The sequence below is a fragment of the Aythya marila genome (assembly GCF_965140915.1).
Source record: "Aythya marila genome assembly, chromosome: 6".
Lineage (NCBI taxonomy): Eukaryota > Metazoa > Chordata > Aves > Anseriformes > Anatidae > Aythya > Aythya marila.
The window spans coordinates 23,138,630-23,154,458 of NC_139047.1; the positions used below are offsets into that span (position 1 = coordinate 23,138,630).

Consider the following 15,829-nt stretch of genomic DNA (forward strand, 5'->3'; position numbering starts at 1 on the left):
CCGAGGCGCGGCGGCGGGCCGGCCGCGATTGGCGGGGCGGCGGCGGGGGGCGTGTCCGGCGGCGCGGCGCGGCGGGGCGCGGGTTGGCGGCGGGGGCGCGGGCTGGCGGCGGGCGCGCCATGGTGCGGCCGTGAGCGGAGCATGGGGCGGCGGCGGCTGCTCCCCGCGCTGCTCTGCGCGCTGCTGCTGGCACGAGGCGCCACCGCCACCGCCGCGCACGGTGAGGCCGGGGCGCACCGGGACAAACAGGGACGGGACGGGACGGGACGCACCGGGACGGGACGGGACGGGACGCACCGGGACGGGACGGGGGCAGCTCGCCCGCCGGGGGTGGCCCTGCGCGGCGGGACCGGCACCGGCACCGGGACAGCCCCGCGGCTGCGGCCGGTCGGGCCCCGGGGTGCCGCCGGGATGGAGGCCGGGCAGCGGTACCGAGCGGCGGTTCCCCGGTTCCCCCCCCCCTCCTCCTCCTTACCGGGACCCCGGCGCCCGCCCTTTGGCCGCCCTCTGCCGGTGCCCCCGCCCGGCCGCCCTGCACGCCCCCCTGCCCGCCCGGGGCTGCCGAGCACCGGGTGCCGTTACCGGCAGCGCGGCAGCCGCTGACTCACCGCCGGTGCCGGGCCCCGGGGCCGCCCCGCGGGGTCCCGCCAGCCCCGGGAGCAACCGGGGACGGCTCCGGAGCGGCGGCGGCCGAGCCCTGCCGTGCCCGGGGCGGCCTCCCGGGGCCGGAGCCTCCCCCGGCGGGACGCGGCGCCGCCGCTTCAGCACCGCGGACAGCGCCCGGCCGGCCCCGCCGCCCCGGCACCGCCACCCCCGGGGACCCCCGCCCCGGGAACCCCCCCCCGGAGCCCCCCCTCTCAGCCCCCCCCTCACCCCTCCGGGACCACAGCCCCGCGCCCCCCGCCGCCCCCTCCCCGCTCCTTGCCCCGTCCCCCCGTTTGTCGTCCCCCCCCCCCCGGGGAGCTGGCGCGGTGCAGCCGGCGGGTGCCGGGGTTTGGGGTATTTTTGGGGTCCCCCCTTACACCTGCACCCCCCCCTCGCCCCCGTCCCCCCCGCGGCGGGCTCGGCGGGCCCCTCCCTCCCCTCCCCCCGGTTGTTTTCTCGTTCCTTCCTCGCCATCCGGGGCTGAGTCATCGCCTGCTGCCGTCTCGCTGCTGACGGTCTTGGACCGAGATGCAGGGGGGGAGGAAGGGGGAAGCCGCCCCCCGCCCCAGCGCTGCCCCCCGAAACCAGCGTGGAGCCCCCCTCTGCCCCCCCCCCGCCCCATATGCGTGTGCCTGGGGTCCCCGCCTCGTAGTGCCACGTGTGGGTGGGCGACAGACGGGGTCTCGCGGCTCCCAGCCGTCCCTTCCCAACCGTTCCGGGCACCCCAAAACCTTCCAGGCTTCCCCCAGTCCCCAGAGCTCCCCTCGTGGCTTTGGGGACGGGGGAAGCCATGCGCTGAGGCCCTGTGCCACCAGGTTTTGCCCCCCCAGACACCTCTGCGTCCCCGTGGCGCTTAGGCGGCGAGCAGAGGTCCCCAGGCAGGTGTCCGTCCCGCTGCTGCGGAGCAAACCCCATTGGGACCCCCCCTCCTGACTGCCCTGCCCCTGTCTGTCTGTCTGTCCGCCCCAGGCTGCCTGTTTGACCGGAGGCTGTGCGCCCCCCAGGAGGTGTGTGTGCAGGGTAAGTGCCGGGGGGGCCCCGTGTCCCTGCCCTTTCCAAGGCGCTGGGCGACTCGGGGTGTGCTGGGGGGGCACGGCAGGAGAAAGGTGCCCCCTTTCTCCGCCCCGGGGTGTTTGTTTGCCCCCCGTGCCCCATTGCCCCCGCTGTGTTGCAGATGGGCTGTTTGGGCAGTGCCAGGCGGGCTCGGCGCAGGACAGGCCCTACTTCCAGGTCACCTCCCCGGTGCTCCAGCGCCTGCAGGATGTCTTGCGGCACCTCATGGCACAAGGTGAAGGGGCAGCGCCGCGGGGACAGGGCACCGGGCCGCGTTTGCAGTGGCACTGTGGGGCGCGGGAGCGTTTGGGGTCCTGCTGGCCTGACCCTGGGGGGAACGGGGCCCAAGGCAGGGCCGGCTGGATCCCAGGGCAGCCTCGTGGTGCCTCACGGCCCCCTCCGTGCCCAGGGCTGTCGTGGCAGGACGGCGTCACCCAGTACGTGATCTCGCAGGAGATGGAGCGCATCCCCCGCCTCCGCCCGCCGCCCTCGCTGGAGCCCGCGGCCAGGGACAGGTAGGGCAGGGCCAGCCTCCAGCCTCCTCCCCGCTGGGTCTTCACCCCAAATAGTGCCGGGGGCACCCCATAGCGGGGTGGATCACCGGTGCTGTTCCCTCCCAGGTTCCTGCCCCCGCGCGGCTCCCCCCGGCGAGCCCCGCTGCCCCCGGAGCCCGGCGTGCCCGCGGGGCTGCCCGCCGCCCTGCTGCAGCGCTACCTGGAGCACCTCCTGCTGCCCCCGCCGCCCCAGCTGGGCTACGAGGAGGCCGTGCTGCACCCCTACTCCTACCACAAGGTGCGCACCCCCTCTCCTGTCCCCCTGCTGTGCTCCCAGTGCTGGGGACGGGGCGGTGGGAGCGTGGCAGGCTCTGACCCTCGGGCACGGCTCTGGTTGCAGTTTGGCTACCAGGACGGCGCGCACCAGCTCCCCGGCGGCACGGCCAGGCAGAGCCCCGAAACTGCCCCGCTGCTGGGCCGGGTGCCTGCCCAGGCCCTTTTTGGGGCCGGCCCCGTGCCCTCCTATGGCGGGCAGCCGGGGGCGGACGGGGGGCATCTCTTCCAGGACCTGGCCGTGCTCTCCCTGCCCCGGGAGAAGAACGGCCGCACGGACCCCGCCGGCACCCGGCTCCCGCACGGCTTGCGGCTCCCCGGGGACTTCAGGGACGTGGAGGAGCGGGAGCAGCCGGCACCCCTGGCCGCCCAGCCAAACCCTGCGCAGACAGGTACAACTCCATCCCGTTTGCCTTCACGCCTGGTGCAGCATATCCCACCCCAACCCCCTGCCTGCTGCTTCCCAAGCCCTTGGGCGCTGCAGGGCTCCCACCTGACGCAGTGCCCTCTTGCAGACGCCTCCCTGAAGAGGCTGGCCTCCCTCCTGGCCAGCTACGGGCTGGGGCTGCCCGAGCTGAGCCCCCAGCAGCTGAGCAGCCTCTCCGCCCTGCTCCAGCTGCTCCAGAGCTCTGGTGAGTAGGGCGTGGGGTCTCCGGGCGTGGGGTGCTGCCTCTCCTCTCAGGATCTCCATTTCTCTCCTTCCCAGGTGCTGCCAGCCCCGAAGCGCCCACAGTGAAACGTGTCAGCCTGCAGCAGGGCGCCGCCGTGCCCCAGGTGGGGTGTGCGTGCACGGGGAGGGGGCGCAGCCCCCCAGAGCCCTCCTCGGGGGTCCCAGCACCTCCCTTCCTCTCCTGCAGGTGACAGAAGGGGACATGCAGCACGGAGAGGAGCCGGTGCCCCCTTCCTCCACCCCACCACCCCTCAAAACCACCAGCAGCTCCCCCGTGGAGGTGCCCAGGGGCCGGGGAGGCTACTCGCCAGCCCCCCCAGCAGAGCCACAGCGGGGGCACGGGGGGGATGTGCTCGGCCCCGGGTCGCTGGTGGCGGTGGAGAAGAAGAGCTACACGGAGGCGAAGGGCGGCGGTGGGGCGCAGCGCAGCACACGGCCACCGGATGAGTACGGCTACATCGTCACGGACCAGAAGTGAGAGCCATGTCGGGGTTCCCCGAGCCTGTGCGGACCCCAGCCCTGGTGTAGGGGCTGTGTACCCCCCCGCAGCCCCCTCCTCACCCTGCCTCTGCTCCCCGCAGGCCGCTGGGGCTGGCCGCCGGCGTGCGGCTGCTGGAGCTCCTCGCCAAGCGCGTGCACCTCTCCACCGCCAGCTTCATCAACATCAGGTGAGGGAGCGGGGCGTTGTGTGGCCACCTGGGGAGGGGAGGGGATGGGGATGGGGTCTGCACGCCCCGGTCTCACCCTGTGTCCCCCGGCAGCGTCGTGGGTCCTGCGCTCACCTTCCGTGTCCGGCAGAACGCCCAGAACCTCTCTCTGGCCGACGTGGCCAGCAGGGCAGGTGAGTGGGATCGGGGATGGGGTTCCCCTGCTCCTGACCACCCCCTCTTTTTTCTTTTTCCCCTCTATCTGAGCATCTTCCATCCACAGAGCAAATGAAGGCAGAGCTGGAGGCAGAGCTGGGCCTGAAGATCGTGCAGACGGGAGTGGGAGAGGTAGGGGCACGGCGCGGCCGTCCCTCAGGGCCGGGGTGGGCAGCGGGGAGCGTGGGGCTCTGGGGATCCCCGGGGAGCAGGGGACAGCGTCCTCTAGGGTCAGGGGGGCTACAGGCTCTGCCTATCCCTGTGCTGTGCCCCGAGCACCCTGGGGACCAGGCAGGGAAAATGCCATCCCCCCAGGGAACAGCGGGGGGCAGGCACGGAGCAGCAGCCATCTGCTGAGAAGGGGGCACCCCCTCCCCGTGCTCCTCTGGGGCCTCGGGAGCCATCTCCTGGGACAGGGGAGTGGGGCCAGAGGTGGGGGACAGCCAGCCCCAGGTCCCCATTTCCCACCCTCCTGCCCCATGGGTAGGGTGGGGGGGATTTGGGGACCATGGAGGGGGGCCCTGGGCACCGAGGCAGCATCTCCATCAGCATCGCTATGGCAACGCCACTGGATGTGACAATGATGAGGGAGATGAGGCAGCGGCGCTCGCAGGAGGCTGGAGCAGCTTTTGCTGTGGGGACCCCCCTGCTCTGGCCGAGCTTGGGCCCCCTCTCGGTCCCCAGCCCCGCTGTGGGCTCGGGGACGGGGCAGGATGAGCGGTGGGGGCCTCCCGTGGGGCTGCGGGCACCGTGCTCGCCGCAGCCTTGGGGAGGGGGTGGCAAAAAGCTGGGTCCCCCCGGGGCCTCCCCCTTGTCCCCTGGTGTGGGGGCATCCCTGGCAGCATGCAGGATGCCGTGGGGCCGGTGAGGATGAGGGTGGTGGTGGCGGTGACGCCGCATCCCCCCGCTAACCCCGGCGGTACGTGGCCAATGGCAGCCCGAGGCAGTGAGGTAATGCCGGGCTGCGGCGCCGCATTGGGTGTCTGGGGTTTGTTTTTTTGGAGGGGGACAGGGCAGGAGGGGGGCTTGGCCTTGGGGGGCTCATCCAGCCAGGGCTCAGCACCCTGCTGGCACAGCGTGCGGGATGAGGAGGTGCAGCCTCGTGGGGTGGGTGGGCAGGAGCTGGGGGAGAAGGGCCAGGAACGGGGCAGCCCGGGCTGGGGGGGCCTGGGGAGCAGCCCCCGGGGGCTGGGAGCAGTAGGAAGCAGGCTGCACCCCCCGGGACACGAGTGTGAGGCGGGTGCACAGTGGCACAAGTGTCCCCATGGGGACACCAGCTCTGCCCCAGCCGTGTGCTGGGAGCAGCAGCGCAGCCCCAGCCACCCTCGCTCAGCTTTTAGCCCCCAAAACGTTGCAGAACGGGGTCTGCCCCCCGTGCCCATGCCCCCCCCGCTAACCCCTGCTCGGCTCTGCCCCCAGCGAAACGAGGCGGCCGCCTACCCGCACCCCTCCCGCTTCGGGGACGGCTTCCACTCGGTGCTGCTCACCTTCATCGCCCTGGCCTGCGTGGCCGGCGTCTCCATTGCGGCCGCCGCCGCCTTCTGCCTGCGGCAGCACGCCAAGCAGCGCGAGAAGGAGCGCCTGGCCGCCCTGGGGCCCGAGGGGGCCGCCGACAGCACCCTCGAGTACCAGGTAGGGGTGCTGGGCGCCGCGGGAGGCGGCCAAACCGCAGCGGGGGCACCCCAGGAGGGGAGCAGCGGGTGCGCTGTAACTAAGGGCTGTGGTTTTGGCCGGCGTCCCCAGGAGCTGTGCCGCCAGCACATGGCCACCAAGTCGCTGTTCGGCCGCGCCGAGGCCCCCGCAGCGGCGGCGGAGACGTCGCGGGTAAGCAGCGTCTCGTCGCAGTTCAGCGACGCCCCGCAGCACAGCCCCAGCTCGCACAGCAGCACGCCCTCCTGGTGCGAGGAGCCCGTGCAGTCCAACATGGACATCTCCACCGGGCACATGATCCTGGTGAGACCCCCACCACCCTTCCAGCGTGGACGGGACCCCTCGGGGACCCCCCCTGGCACCGCGCTGACCCCCACACCCCCCGTGCCAGGCCTACATGGAGGACCACCTGCGCAACCGGGACCGGCTGGCCAAGGAGTGGCAGGCCCTGTGTGCGTACCAGGCTGAGCCCAGCGTCTGCTCCATCGCCCAGAGCGAAGCCAACCTGAAGAAGAACCGCAACCCGGACTACGTGCCCTGTGAGCAGCCCGGGGACCCGCTGCCGGGGGGGGCAATGGGATGCTGGGGGTCCAAGGCAGGCTGCGCTGCGCCCCACGGAGCTGGCGGGTGCTGCCCCGCGTGCTGACGGCCTCCCCGGCTCCTTTTCCGCAGATGACCACGTGCGGATCAAGCTGAAAGCCGAGAGCAACCCGTCCCGCAGCGACTTCATCAACGCCAGCCCCATCGTGAGTGAGACGGGGGGTCCCAGGGGGGCTATCCCACAACACAGTCATCCCAGCACCCGGGTGTTAAAACCCGTTCCCCCCAAGCTGTGGCAGCGGGAGCCCCCTTTCAGCCCTGTTCCCCCCGGAGCCCCTCCTGCTGGCACAGCCCCGTGACCCCCCTGTCCCCTGCAGATCGAGCACGACCCGCGGATGCCGGCGTACATCGCCACGCAGGGCCCCCTGTCCCACACCATCGCCGACTTCTGGCAGGTGAGCGTCCCCCAGCAGCCTGGGGGCTGCCCAAAACACCTTGGCCACCGTGCCTGGGCTGTCCCCGGGCGGTGACGGGCAGGGTGCCGTGCGTGCAGATGGTGTGGGAGCACGGCTGCACCGTCATCGTCATGCTGAGCCCCCTGGCCGAGGACAGCGTCAAGCAGTGTGACCGCTACTGGCCGGACGAAGGCTCCTCCCTGTACCACATCTACGAGGCAAGCGAGGGCCGGGGGCTCCCGGGGGCACCGCCCCGTCCTTTTTATCCAGCGTGGGGCTGTGGGGTGCGAGGAACCCCCCTCCACGTCCCCTGTCACCCCACCCCGTGTCCCCCCAACCCGGGCAGGTGAACCTGGTGTCGGAGCACATCTGGTGCGAGGACTTCTTGGTGCGCAGCTTCTACCTGAAGAACGTGCAGTCGCAGGAGACCCGCACCCTGACGCAGTTCCACTTCCTCAGCTGGCCGGCCGACGGCATCCCCGCCACCACCCGGCCCCTGCTCGACTTCCGCAGGTGAGCTGACGGCCCCCGGGGTGGGGACGGGACACGGCACCGCTGACCGGCTCGGGGTGCCACAGGGGGGTGTCCGGGCAGGTCGTCCCGTCTGTCTGTCTGTGTGTCTGTGTGTCCGTCCCTCTCTCGCAGCTGCCGGCGTCATTTTTGTGATTTGCAGCTAGTAATCTGGCTCCAGTTGCATAGTCACAAAAGTGATCGTTGGCAGCCGTGCCTGCCGCATGGAGCGTGCCGGGAGCGCAGCCGGGGACGGAGCCGCCCCCCACACCCCACTGCCACCACTGCCGGCCCCGTCCCATACCGGGGGGGATGGAGGGAGCTGAGGGCCGGACCCCCCACCCCGTGCCACGCCGCTGCCCCCCGGCAGGGCAGGGCAGGGCGCTGACGTGCTGCCGCCTCTTGTCCTTGCAGGAAGGTGAACAAGTGCTACCGGGGCCGCTCCTGCCCCATCATCGTGCACTGCAGGTACCCCTGGGGATGGGGACGGGGCTGGGGGGCTGTGAGGTGGGGGCGGGCACCCCCCGGAGCTGCCCACCCCGTAACGAGCACCTGCCTCTTGCAGTGACGGCGCGGGCAGGACCGGGACCTACATCCTGGTGGACATGGTCCTGAACCGCATGGCCAAAGGTAGGGCGGTGCCACGGGGGGGCTGGTGGTGGTGGTGGTGGGGGGGGGGGGCTCAGCCCTGACCCCCCCCTCCTCCTGCCTCTCCCCCAGGCGTGAAGGAGATCGACATCGCCGCCACGCTGGAGCACATCCGCGACCAGCGGCCCGGCATGGTGCAGACCAAGGTACCCCAAAACCCTCCCTGGCTTCCCTGAGAGGGGGGGGCCACCCCCAGGCTCACCCCATCCCCTGCTCACCCCGTCCCCTGCTCCCCCAGGACCAGTTTGAGTTCGCGCTGACGGCGGTGGCCGAGGAGGTGAACGCCATCCTGAAGGCGCTGCCGCAGTGACGGCCACCAAACCCCCCCTTCCCTCTCGTCTCCTCCTCTGCCCCCCCCCCACCCCGTGCCCACGGCTTCCAGCGCTCTCCCTGCCCTGTAGGATGCTGTCTGTGCTGCTCGCTGCCCCCCCACCCCGCTGCCTGCCCCACAGCCCCCAGCCCCACGGCACAGGGGCCGCGGGGGCGATGCTGGGATGGTGCCATGGGGACATATGTGTGTGTCCCCCCTACAGCCGAGGGGGGGTGTCCCGGTCCTGCCCCCCGCCCCGCTCCCCTCCGTGTGGTTCCCCCCTCGTCACTCGAGCAGAAAGAAATTTCTAGAGAAATATAATTTTGTATCTGGCTGTGAATAAAGTTCTCGTGTCGCGTTGGTGCAGCTGCAGCCCGGCCTGGCCTCCCTCTGTGTGGGTACGGGGGGGGGGGGACACACGGGGGACACGGGCCCCAAAGCACCCCCAGCAGCACAGCCGGTGCCGCAGAGCCCAGAGCTGCCCCCAGCAGGGCCGGGGGGGGACCCTGCGCCCCCTTTTTGGGGCTGCCCCCACGCCAGAGACACCCCACAGGCGGCAGCTCCTGCAAACAGCTTTATTGACTGCTGCGGGCAGACGGGGGCTGGGGGGGCCACGGGGGCACAGCCCGGTGCTGCTGCCTTGCTGCCCATCGCTGCCTGCCCCCCCTGCTCCCCATAACCCCCCCCCAACCCCCTTGGGTGCACCCCACCAGCAGCCAGCTGGGGCTAAGCTACAGCCCCCCTGCTCCAGCCCCCCCCGGCAGCTCCCTCGCTGCCTCCCCAGGGCACCCTCGAGGTCCCCCCCCTCCCCAAAATCCCGCAGGTATAGTGCTCGGCCATAGCCCCCCCAAACCCCACGGAGGCAGGGGGTGCCGGGGAAGGGGGTGGCAGGGGGTGGCCGTGCAGGGGCAAAGCGGAGTCCTGGCTCGGGGAGCCTCCTGGCTGGGTGTGCGCGGGTCCCCCGGGCGCAGCAGCCTCAGAACACACCTGGGGAGACAAGCGGAGGGGGGGGGACACAACACGACCCGTGAAACCCAGTGCGGGGGGCGCGGGGGACACGGGGACGGAGGGAGGAAGGTCTGAGGAGGAGGAGGATGATGAGGAGAGCCAAGGCACAGAACAGCCGAGCTGGCACCCACCTCGCCGGGGGGGCACAGCTTTGGGGTGCCCCCCCCAAAAGGCCAAGGCAGGGGGGTGCCAGTGCTCCATGGGGGTGGGAGGAGGGGGGTGCGTGGTGGGGAGGCAGCGGGGGGCAGGCAGGGTCGGCAGCAGGAGGTGCAGGGGGAGCGGTGGCATCCAGCCGGACACAAGGCACCAAGCAGAGTCCACGCACGCACACACCCTTCCCTGGGAGCAGGGAGACCCCCGAAGCCCCCTCCCCAGCCCCCCCCCCCAAGGCCAGGCAGGGGGGGCAGCAGCAGGGGGGCACTGTCCCAGCCCCTGCCCGGCTGCAGGCAGCAGGAGGCACTCACCTCACCCGTCCTACTGTGACCCCACTGAGGACCCAGCAGCCAGGCCAACCCTGGCGGCGCCCCCAGCCCCCTCCCCACCCCAAAAAAAAGAGCAAGGAGGCAGGGCACAGCCCCCCAGCCCTTGCTGGGGGAGGCAGGAGCCGAGCCACGGGTAACCCCACTGTAACGGGGCCGCGCTGAACCCCGGCACCCCTTTCCCCTCCGTGCCCTACAGAGGGCCCTGCTCCTGCTGGGGGGGCGCAGCCCCCAGCCCCACGCTCACAGGAGGTGGCAGTGCCACTGCTTCGCTTTGGGGACGGGCTCGTGGCCCGCTGCCGAGGGGCTGCCAGCCCTGGGGGGCTCCCGCGCGGGTCCCCCCCGGTTCCTGCGGGCCGTGCCGGCGGCAGGGGGGCCAGGGCTGCCCCCCGGGGCCGGGGGGGCACTGGGGCCGTGCCCACCTGCTGGGTGGTGCCCCGCGGCCTCCATCTCGGACAGGCTGTAGGCCATGGCCAGCTGCAAGTCCTCGTCCTCGTCCTCGCTGTCCGTGTAGAGGCAGACGGGCGAGGAGCTGTGGGGCCGCTGCGGGGCGGGCGGCGGGGGCGAGGGGGGGCGCGGGCTGGGGAAGGCTCGCTGCTCCCGCCGGCTCAGCTCCAGCCCCAGCGCCATGTCGTCCGGGACGCCTGCGGGGCGGGAGGGAAGGGGGATTGCTGGCAGCGGGTCCCAACCTCCCCAAATCCCGGTGTCCCCCCCGCTGCTGGATGCGCCCCAGCGCAGAGCCGGGTCGCGTCCACGCCTGCCCCAAAAATCCCGAACCTGCCCGAATCCAAGCCCTGACGCAGCACCCCGCAGCTCCCCCCCAAAAGGAGGAGGGGGTCCCCAAAAAGGGGAGGGGGCAGGCGGCACGGCCAGCCCCGAGGCGGCCTCTCACCATCAATGTGGATCGACTTCAGCTCCCCGTCCTCCTCCACTTCCACGCGCTCCCGCCCGTTCTCGATGATCCTGCAGCCAGACAGACGGACAGACAGACGGACAGACGGACAGACAGACAGTCAGCCGGCAGCCCCGGCACCCCGGCAGCCAGCCGCAGGGTGCGAGCAGCACCCAGCACCTCACCGCTTGGTGGTGATGCGCCGGCCGTTGACAAAGGTGGTGGAGGTGGAGACGGAGCGGAAACCCAGCCCCGCGTCGGCGCCGGAGCTGAAGGACGAGGCGAAGAAATCTGCCAAAAGGAGCCACAGCATCAGCGCCCGGGGGGCTTGGGGCACACGGGGATAAACCGGGTGCTGCCCAGGCGTGAGCAGCACCAGGAGGCGGTGATTCCCCTACCTGAGGAGCCGGGGAACGGGGAGAAGAAGTGGCCCCCTCCGTGGTGCCGGTGGCCGGCTCCTCGCAGCTCGGAGAAGGGCAGCATCTCGTCTGCAAGGCAGGGAGCCCCCCGTCAGCAGCAGCTCCCTGACCCCACAGCATCCAACCGTCCCCGAGCTCCACGGCCGCCCCAGGACCCCAGCCCCGGCCCCTGTTCCCCTCCCACCCCACACGCACCAAAGAAGTCAGCGAAGGGGTCTCGCCCGCCGAAAAACTCCCGGAAAACGTCGTGGGCGCTGCGGAAGGTGAAGGTGAACTCGGGGGCCCCGGCGTCGGCCCTGGAGCCCCCCGGTCCTGCTGCAGGGAAGAGGCACGGGGTTAAGTGGGGACCCCCAGGAGGGTGGGAGCTCCAGGGGGTGCAGTAGCCCTCTGTAGCCCTCTGTAGCCCTCGTTTGTCCCCACTCACCTGCCCCCATGAGGCCCTCTTTGCCATAGCGGTTGTAGATATCGCGCTTCTGCTCTGGAAAGAGAAGAGAGGGAGGCTGGGGGGGAGCCGGGAGCCAGGCATGGCCCCAAAAGCAGCAGCAGGGGCACGGAGCGGTGATGCTCCCACAGCCAAAGGCGGTGCAGAGCAGTGGGGAGCGAGGGAAGGGGGGTGGCACCAGCCCCTGCTGCTCCCCCTGAGCCACCAGCACCACTCAAGGCTGCGCCAGCCCCAGTGGGGAGACCTCCCCTGGGCACCATCGCTCACGAGAGGCTTTTTTTGAGGAGGCAGCCCAGCCCCGCAGGCTGCAGGAGAGCCCTGCTGCCTCCTGGGGACGGGGGCATTCACACAGCCCAGGGGTGCCCGCCAGGTGAGCCCAGCAGGGCACGCGGGGTGTCAGGGTTAGCGGCCCCAAGGGCAGGGGGGGACACGCAGCGCAGCATCGTGGCCTCTTACTGTCCGACAGCACTTCGTAGGCCTCGGCGATTTCTTTGAACTTCTGCTCGGCGTATTCCTTGTTGTCTGGGTTTTTATCCGGGTGCCATTTCAGCGCTGCCTTCCTGTACCTGCACAGGGGACAGTCAGCGGTGGGCACGCCACAGCCACAGCCTCAGCGCCAGCCCAGCCCCTCTGAGCATCCCCGAGGTTTACACCAGCCCCTGGTGCCCTTCAGACTCACAGCCTCTCCCTTCAGCCCTTTGCCCCAGCTCTGTCCCAGGCCCCGTGCACACAGAGATGGCCTCGCTGCTCCTGCCTTCCCTGCAATGTCACCCGCACTGCCACAAACCCTCCCGCAGCTGTTTCCTATCCCCACCCCCTCATTTGGCCCCAGGCATCCCGCTCCCCCCCGCTGGCAGGGCAGGACAAGCGGGTCGATGGCGCACGCCAGCTCGGGCATCGGTCCCCACACCCTGTCCCTTCCTGGGGGCTAATGGGTCCCCGGAGCCGTGCTGGGCTCTGCTCGCTGCAGGGCGCCTGGGCACGCAGCCATGGCAGTGCCGGGGGCACGGCTGGGCTCTGCGAGCTCTCCCAGCACCCAGCCACACGGCTTCACATCGACTTTTCTCCCTCTCCCAGCGGCACCAGGCCCCAACAAGGGCAGCCTTTGTGCTGCACGGCCGGGCAGCGCCAACCCGCGCCGGGACACGGATGGAGGCTGAGGCCAGGGGCCGCGCCGGGGCTCGGCACACGCCTGGCACAGGCTTACGCCTTCTTGATGTCGTCGGCGGTGGCGGTGCGGCTCACGCCCAGTGCCTCGTAGTAGTCCACCATGGCGCGCGGCCGTCCCGCGGGGACGCTGGGGAGGAACGGCAGGGTCAGGCAGCACACAGCACCGAGAGACATTAATTCTGTTCTAACTGAAACCAGGACAAGCACGCACGGGCTGTGCTGCCCGCCCCAGGTCCCATACGGACCCTCCCCACCGCCCCTGTCACCCCCTAACCCAGCAGCACCCCTATCAGCTCCGGGGACACGCCGCTCCCAGCAGCTGTGTCACCTCTGTCCCCAGCTGTGCCCTCCCCAAACCCTCCTGCCCCCCCCCGGGTGCCCCCCCCAGCCCCGCAGCTCACCCAGGCAAGGGATGCCGGTGCACTGCACCCCGACTGGGGGTGGTGTGGAGGCTGCCCTTGTTCCCCCCCCGCTATAAGGCGCTTAGTGGCTATTAGGCCTTAGCGGATCAGGGGCTCAGCAGGGTGGCACGATCGGCACGGCAGCAGCCGGTGCCCCCCCGCCCCGGCACAGCCGCAACCGGGGCCGGCGGCTCCGTCTCCCCCTTGCCCGGCACCGGCACCGGGACGGGGCCCGCCCCCGGCCGGGCTGTAACCACGGCGCCCTGCCCGCTAGCCGCGGGGGGAGCGGCCCGGCCCGGTGCGACGGGCGCTGCGCAGCTGCTGGAAGTTTCCGTCTCTCCCCCCGCCACCGGCGGGCAGCCCTGGGCTGCGGCCAGCGGATCTAGGCCACCGGCAGGGGAAGGACCGCCGCACCGGCTGCACGGGAAGGGCCCGGACCCGTGCGTCCCCGCTCCCCGCCGTGCGCCCCGGTGCCCGCCGTGCGCCCCGGTGCCCGTGCGCCCCGCTCCCCGTGCGCCCCTGTTCCAAGTGCGTCCCCGCTTCCCGTGCGCCCCGGTGCCCCCGTGCGCCCCCGGCCCCCCGTTTCCCTGCCGCAGCCCGGTCCCCCCGTCCCCGTGCCCACCTCGCTGCCGCAGCCGAGCCCTCCCCGCCCGTACCGGGCCGCCCGCGCCCCGCGTCCCGCGTCCCCCGGCCCGGGCCGCAGCGGGGGCTGGAGGCGGGTCCTGCTGCTTGACGAGCAGCGGCCGCAGCCAACCCAAGCGCCGCCGCCCTGTGGCGTCATGGGGCCGCCTTTCACGTCGGTGAGGTCATGGGGAAGAATTGGTGCGGGAGAGGGTTCGGGGTGTTACGTCGTACCGTCCCCATGTCCCCATGTCCCTGTCCCCATCCCCATGTCCCTGCGCCCCCGGGGCGGCACCGGGCAAGGCTCCGGCTCCGGCCCCGGCTCTCCCCGCTGTACGGGCGGACCGGAGGACAGAGGACCGGAGGATAGAGGACGGGGCTCCTCGGTGCTGCTGCCCCAGCCTTGTCCCGCAGCAGGGTCGCGGCCGCCCCGCCGGGACGCACACCCCCCGCGGTACCCCCGCGGCCCGTGGTGCCGAGCCACCGCCCGGCGCAGCCCCTGCTGGCACCGGCAGGAGGTGACAGCGCTGGGGACAGCGCTGGGGACAGCTGCGGTGACTCAGCGCCGGCACCGGGCCGGCCTGGGCACCAGGGGGAGCCGCAGGACGGGAGCCCGGGGTGCCGGGACCCGGCCGCCGCTGTGCGCCCCGCTGCGGCCGCAGCACCCTGCCTGCCCTCGCGAAAAGGAGAGGGGAGGGAGGGCTGGGGGGCAGTGGGGCCTGACCCCAACGGAACTTTTTTGTGTAGTCCCGATCGCCCCTTATCTCAGGAAGTCAGCTGAATTGCATCAGAAAGTTTGCTATAATAATTGTGCAAGCCACACGGTAAGAGACTTTTTTTTTTCTTTTCTTTTTTTTTTTTTTTTTTTTCAGCACTGCGCAACGTTTCAGCTTGTGATTGCCTCAGAACACAACCCTTTCCACAGCCTCCTCAAAACGGGCGGTTATGTGCTACATCACAGTGTTATTGCAGGCTGCAAAGCAGCATTTGTAGTCGGGAGGGGTTGAACTGCGCAGGGAGCTGCATGCCCAGGGTCCCACATCGCATCCAGCCATCTCCCCTCCCTTCTGCCAGCTCCACGTGCAATGCACTGGGAAGCACAGCCACAGCAGTTTGGTGGGCTCCAGGAGAGGAGAAAAGCCATCTCAGGAGGCAGTGCCACCCATCCTGATGGCAGCACCCTAAGCCAGCTGTGCCCATGCTTCCCGATGCCCTGCTCTCCCCAAACCTAGGAGGGAAAAGTCATCCTGGTGCTTTCAGCAGGAGCAAGTGCAGAAGGATGGAGAAGCAAGAAACAGCTGCGGCAGGGCAACTTTTGTTCCAGCAGGGCCCTGCTTTGGGCTGGCTTCAGCAACCCGACAGACCCAGGCTGTGCACGCGAGGCACCACCCCGCGGGGCTGCTCGTGTGCGCTGACGCCAGGGCTGCTGCCCGAGCCAAGCCCAGGCAAAACTGAGGTGTTTGCAGATTTTAAATCAGCAGAGTCTGCGGCAGGCGGAGGTGGCAGGAGCGCGTGATTAAGTAGGTTATCTGCCATGAGCGCACACATGTGCCCAGGCAGCACCGCAGCTGATTTCATGCACACACCAACATGCTCGTGCCCACATGCTCCCAAGCCCCTTCAAATCCTTAAATCCCTAAAGGGCCAGGAGAGGTGAGGGGGATTTTCAGCATTCTGCTGTTTTCCGTAGCCATTGGTGCCTAAACATCAGTGCAATGCTGAGGGTGCGATGGAGAAGGCTGTAGTTCTGATACCACCCGTCACAAAACAGCAAGTGAAGCATCACCTGCTAAAATTAATGTTTCCAATTCATCAGGGCCACACTGGGATTATTAATGGACCTGACTGAGGGTCTTGGAGAGCTGTTAGTAAATCAGAAAGTGAATCTGACATCACTGCAAGAGTTAGGAAAATAAGCCAGTCAAACCAGAAAACTCTAGATTACTGATAAAGCCAGAGGGGAAAAAAAAAGCAGAAGAATTAGTTTGGATTGTGTCAGCAAAGAATTAAAGACTGAAGAAATGTGTTTAATACTGAGCAGTCTTGTCCCGGGGAGGGCAGGTATTGCAATGCAGATGTGTTGTCTTTTTCCAGCATGATTACACGTCTGGCTGATGCAGATCAGCACTGCTGGCACAACACCCTTACTTGGGAGCTGGCAGGAGATGATGGTGACAGAGATCAAATAAATCCCAACGTTGCTGCAGAGAGGACTAGAATAATCTG

The 15,829-nt window shown here is 70.0% G+C and overlaps 2 protein-coding genes across 6 annotated transcripts; one reads left to right on the top strand and one right to left on the bottom strand.

The window, feature by feature from the left end:
• Positions 1-113: 113 nt before the first annotated feature.
• PTPRN (protein tyrosine phosphatase receptor type N) lies at positions 114-8,543 on the top strand. The gene is made up of 23 exons (XM_082763392.1): positions 114-220; positions 1,615-1,665; positions 1,820-1,933; positions 2,108-2,213; positions 2,319-2,490; positions 2,593-2,917; positions 3,041-3,157; positions 3,232-3,299; positions 3,383-3,669; positions 3,777-3,863; positions 3,957-4,036; positions 4,126-4,190; positions 5,478-5,690; positions 5,802-6,011; positions 6,100-6,247; positions 6,381-6,454; positions 6,626-6,703; positions 6,802-6,921; positions 7,050-7,216; positions 7,628-7,681; positions 7,779-7,843; positions 7,934-8,007; positions 8,100-8,543. Exons 1-23 carry the CDS (start codon positions 142-144, stop codon positions 8,169-8,171), a joined length of 2,826 nt encoding a protein of 941 aa, XP_082619518.1. The 5' UTR covers positions 114-141; the 3' UTR covers positions 8,172-8,543.
• Positions 8,544-8,967: 424 nt separating this feature from the next.
• DNAJB2 (DnaJ heat shock protein family (Hsp40) member B2) lies at positions 8,968-13,790 on the bottom strand. 5 transcript variants are annotated; one of them, XM_082763398.1, is made up of 10 exons: positions 13,639-13,790; positions 12,619-12,708; positions 11,868-11,977; positions 11,394-11,447; positions 11,165-11,281; positions 10,949-11,038; positions 10,736-10,841; positions 10,551-10,621; positions 10,081-10,302; positions 8,968-9,158 (listed from the first exon to the last, which is right to left on the bottom strand). In XM_082763398.1, exons 1-10 carry the CDS (start codon positions 13,761-13,763, stop codon positions 9,148-9,150), a joined length of 996 nt encoding a protein of 331 aa, XP_082619524.1. In that variant the 5' UTR covers positions 13,764-13,790; the 3' UTR covers positions 8,968-9,147. The 5 variants fall into 5 exon arrangements, with proteins under 5 accessions (XP_082619524.1, XP_082619523.1, XP_082619520.1 ...); XM_082763397.1 differs by having other exon boundaries at positions 11,165-11,284; XM_082763394.1 differs by lacking the exon at positions 8,968-9,158 and having other exon boundaries at positions 9,165-10,302; positions 11,165-11,284.
• Positions 13,791-15,829: the final 2,039 nt, after the last annotated feature.

Bases quoted from the DNA above. Each gene is read 5' to 3' on its own strand.
- DNAJB2 (XM_082763394.1), bottom strand. From the start codon at position 13,763: ATGACGCCACAGGGCGGCGGCGCTTGGGTTGGCTGCGGCCGCTGCTCG. The intron at 10,842-10,948 runs GTAGGGGAATCA...TCCTTTTGGCAG, and splicing joins CCCGTTCCCCGGCTCCTCAG to ATTTCTTCGCCTCGTCCTTC. The intron at 10,303-10,550 runs GTGAGAGGCCGC...CCCGCCCCGCAG, and splicing joins GAAGTCGATCCACATTGATG to GCGTCCCGGACGACATGGCG.
- PTPRN (XM_082763392.1), top strand. From the start codon at position 142: ATGGGGCGGCGGCGGCTGCTCCCCGCGCTGCTCTGCGCGCTGCTGCTG. The intron at 2,491-2,592 runs GTGCGCACCCCC...CTCTGGTTGCAG, and splicing joins ACCCCTACTCCTACCACAAG to TTTGGCTACCAGGACGGCGC. The intron at 7,682-7,778 runs GTACCCCTGGGG...TGCCTCTTGCAG, and splicing joins CCCATCATCGTGCACTGCAG to TGACGGCGCGGGCAGGACCG.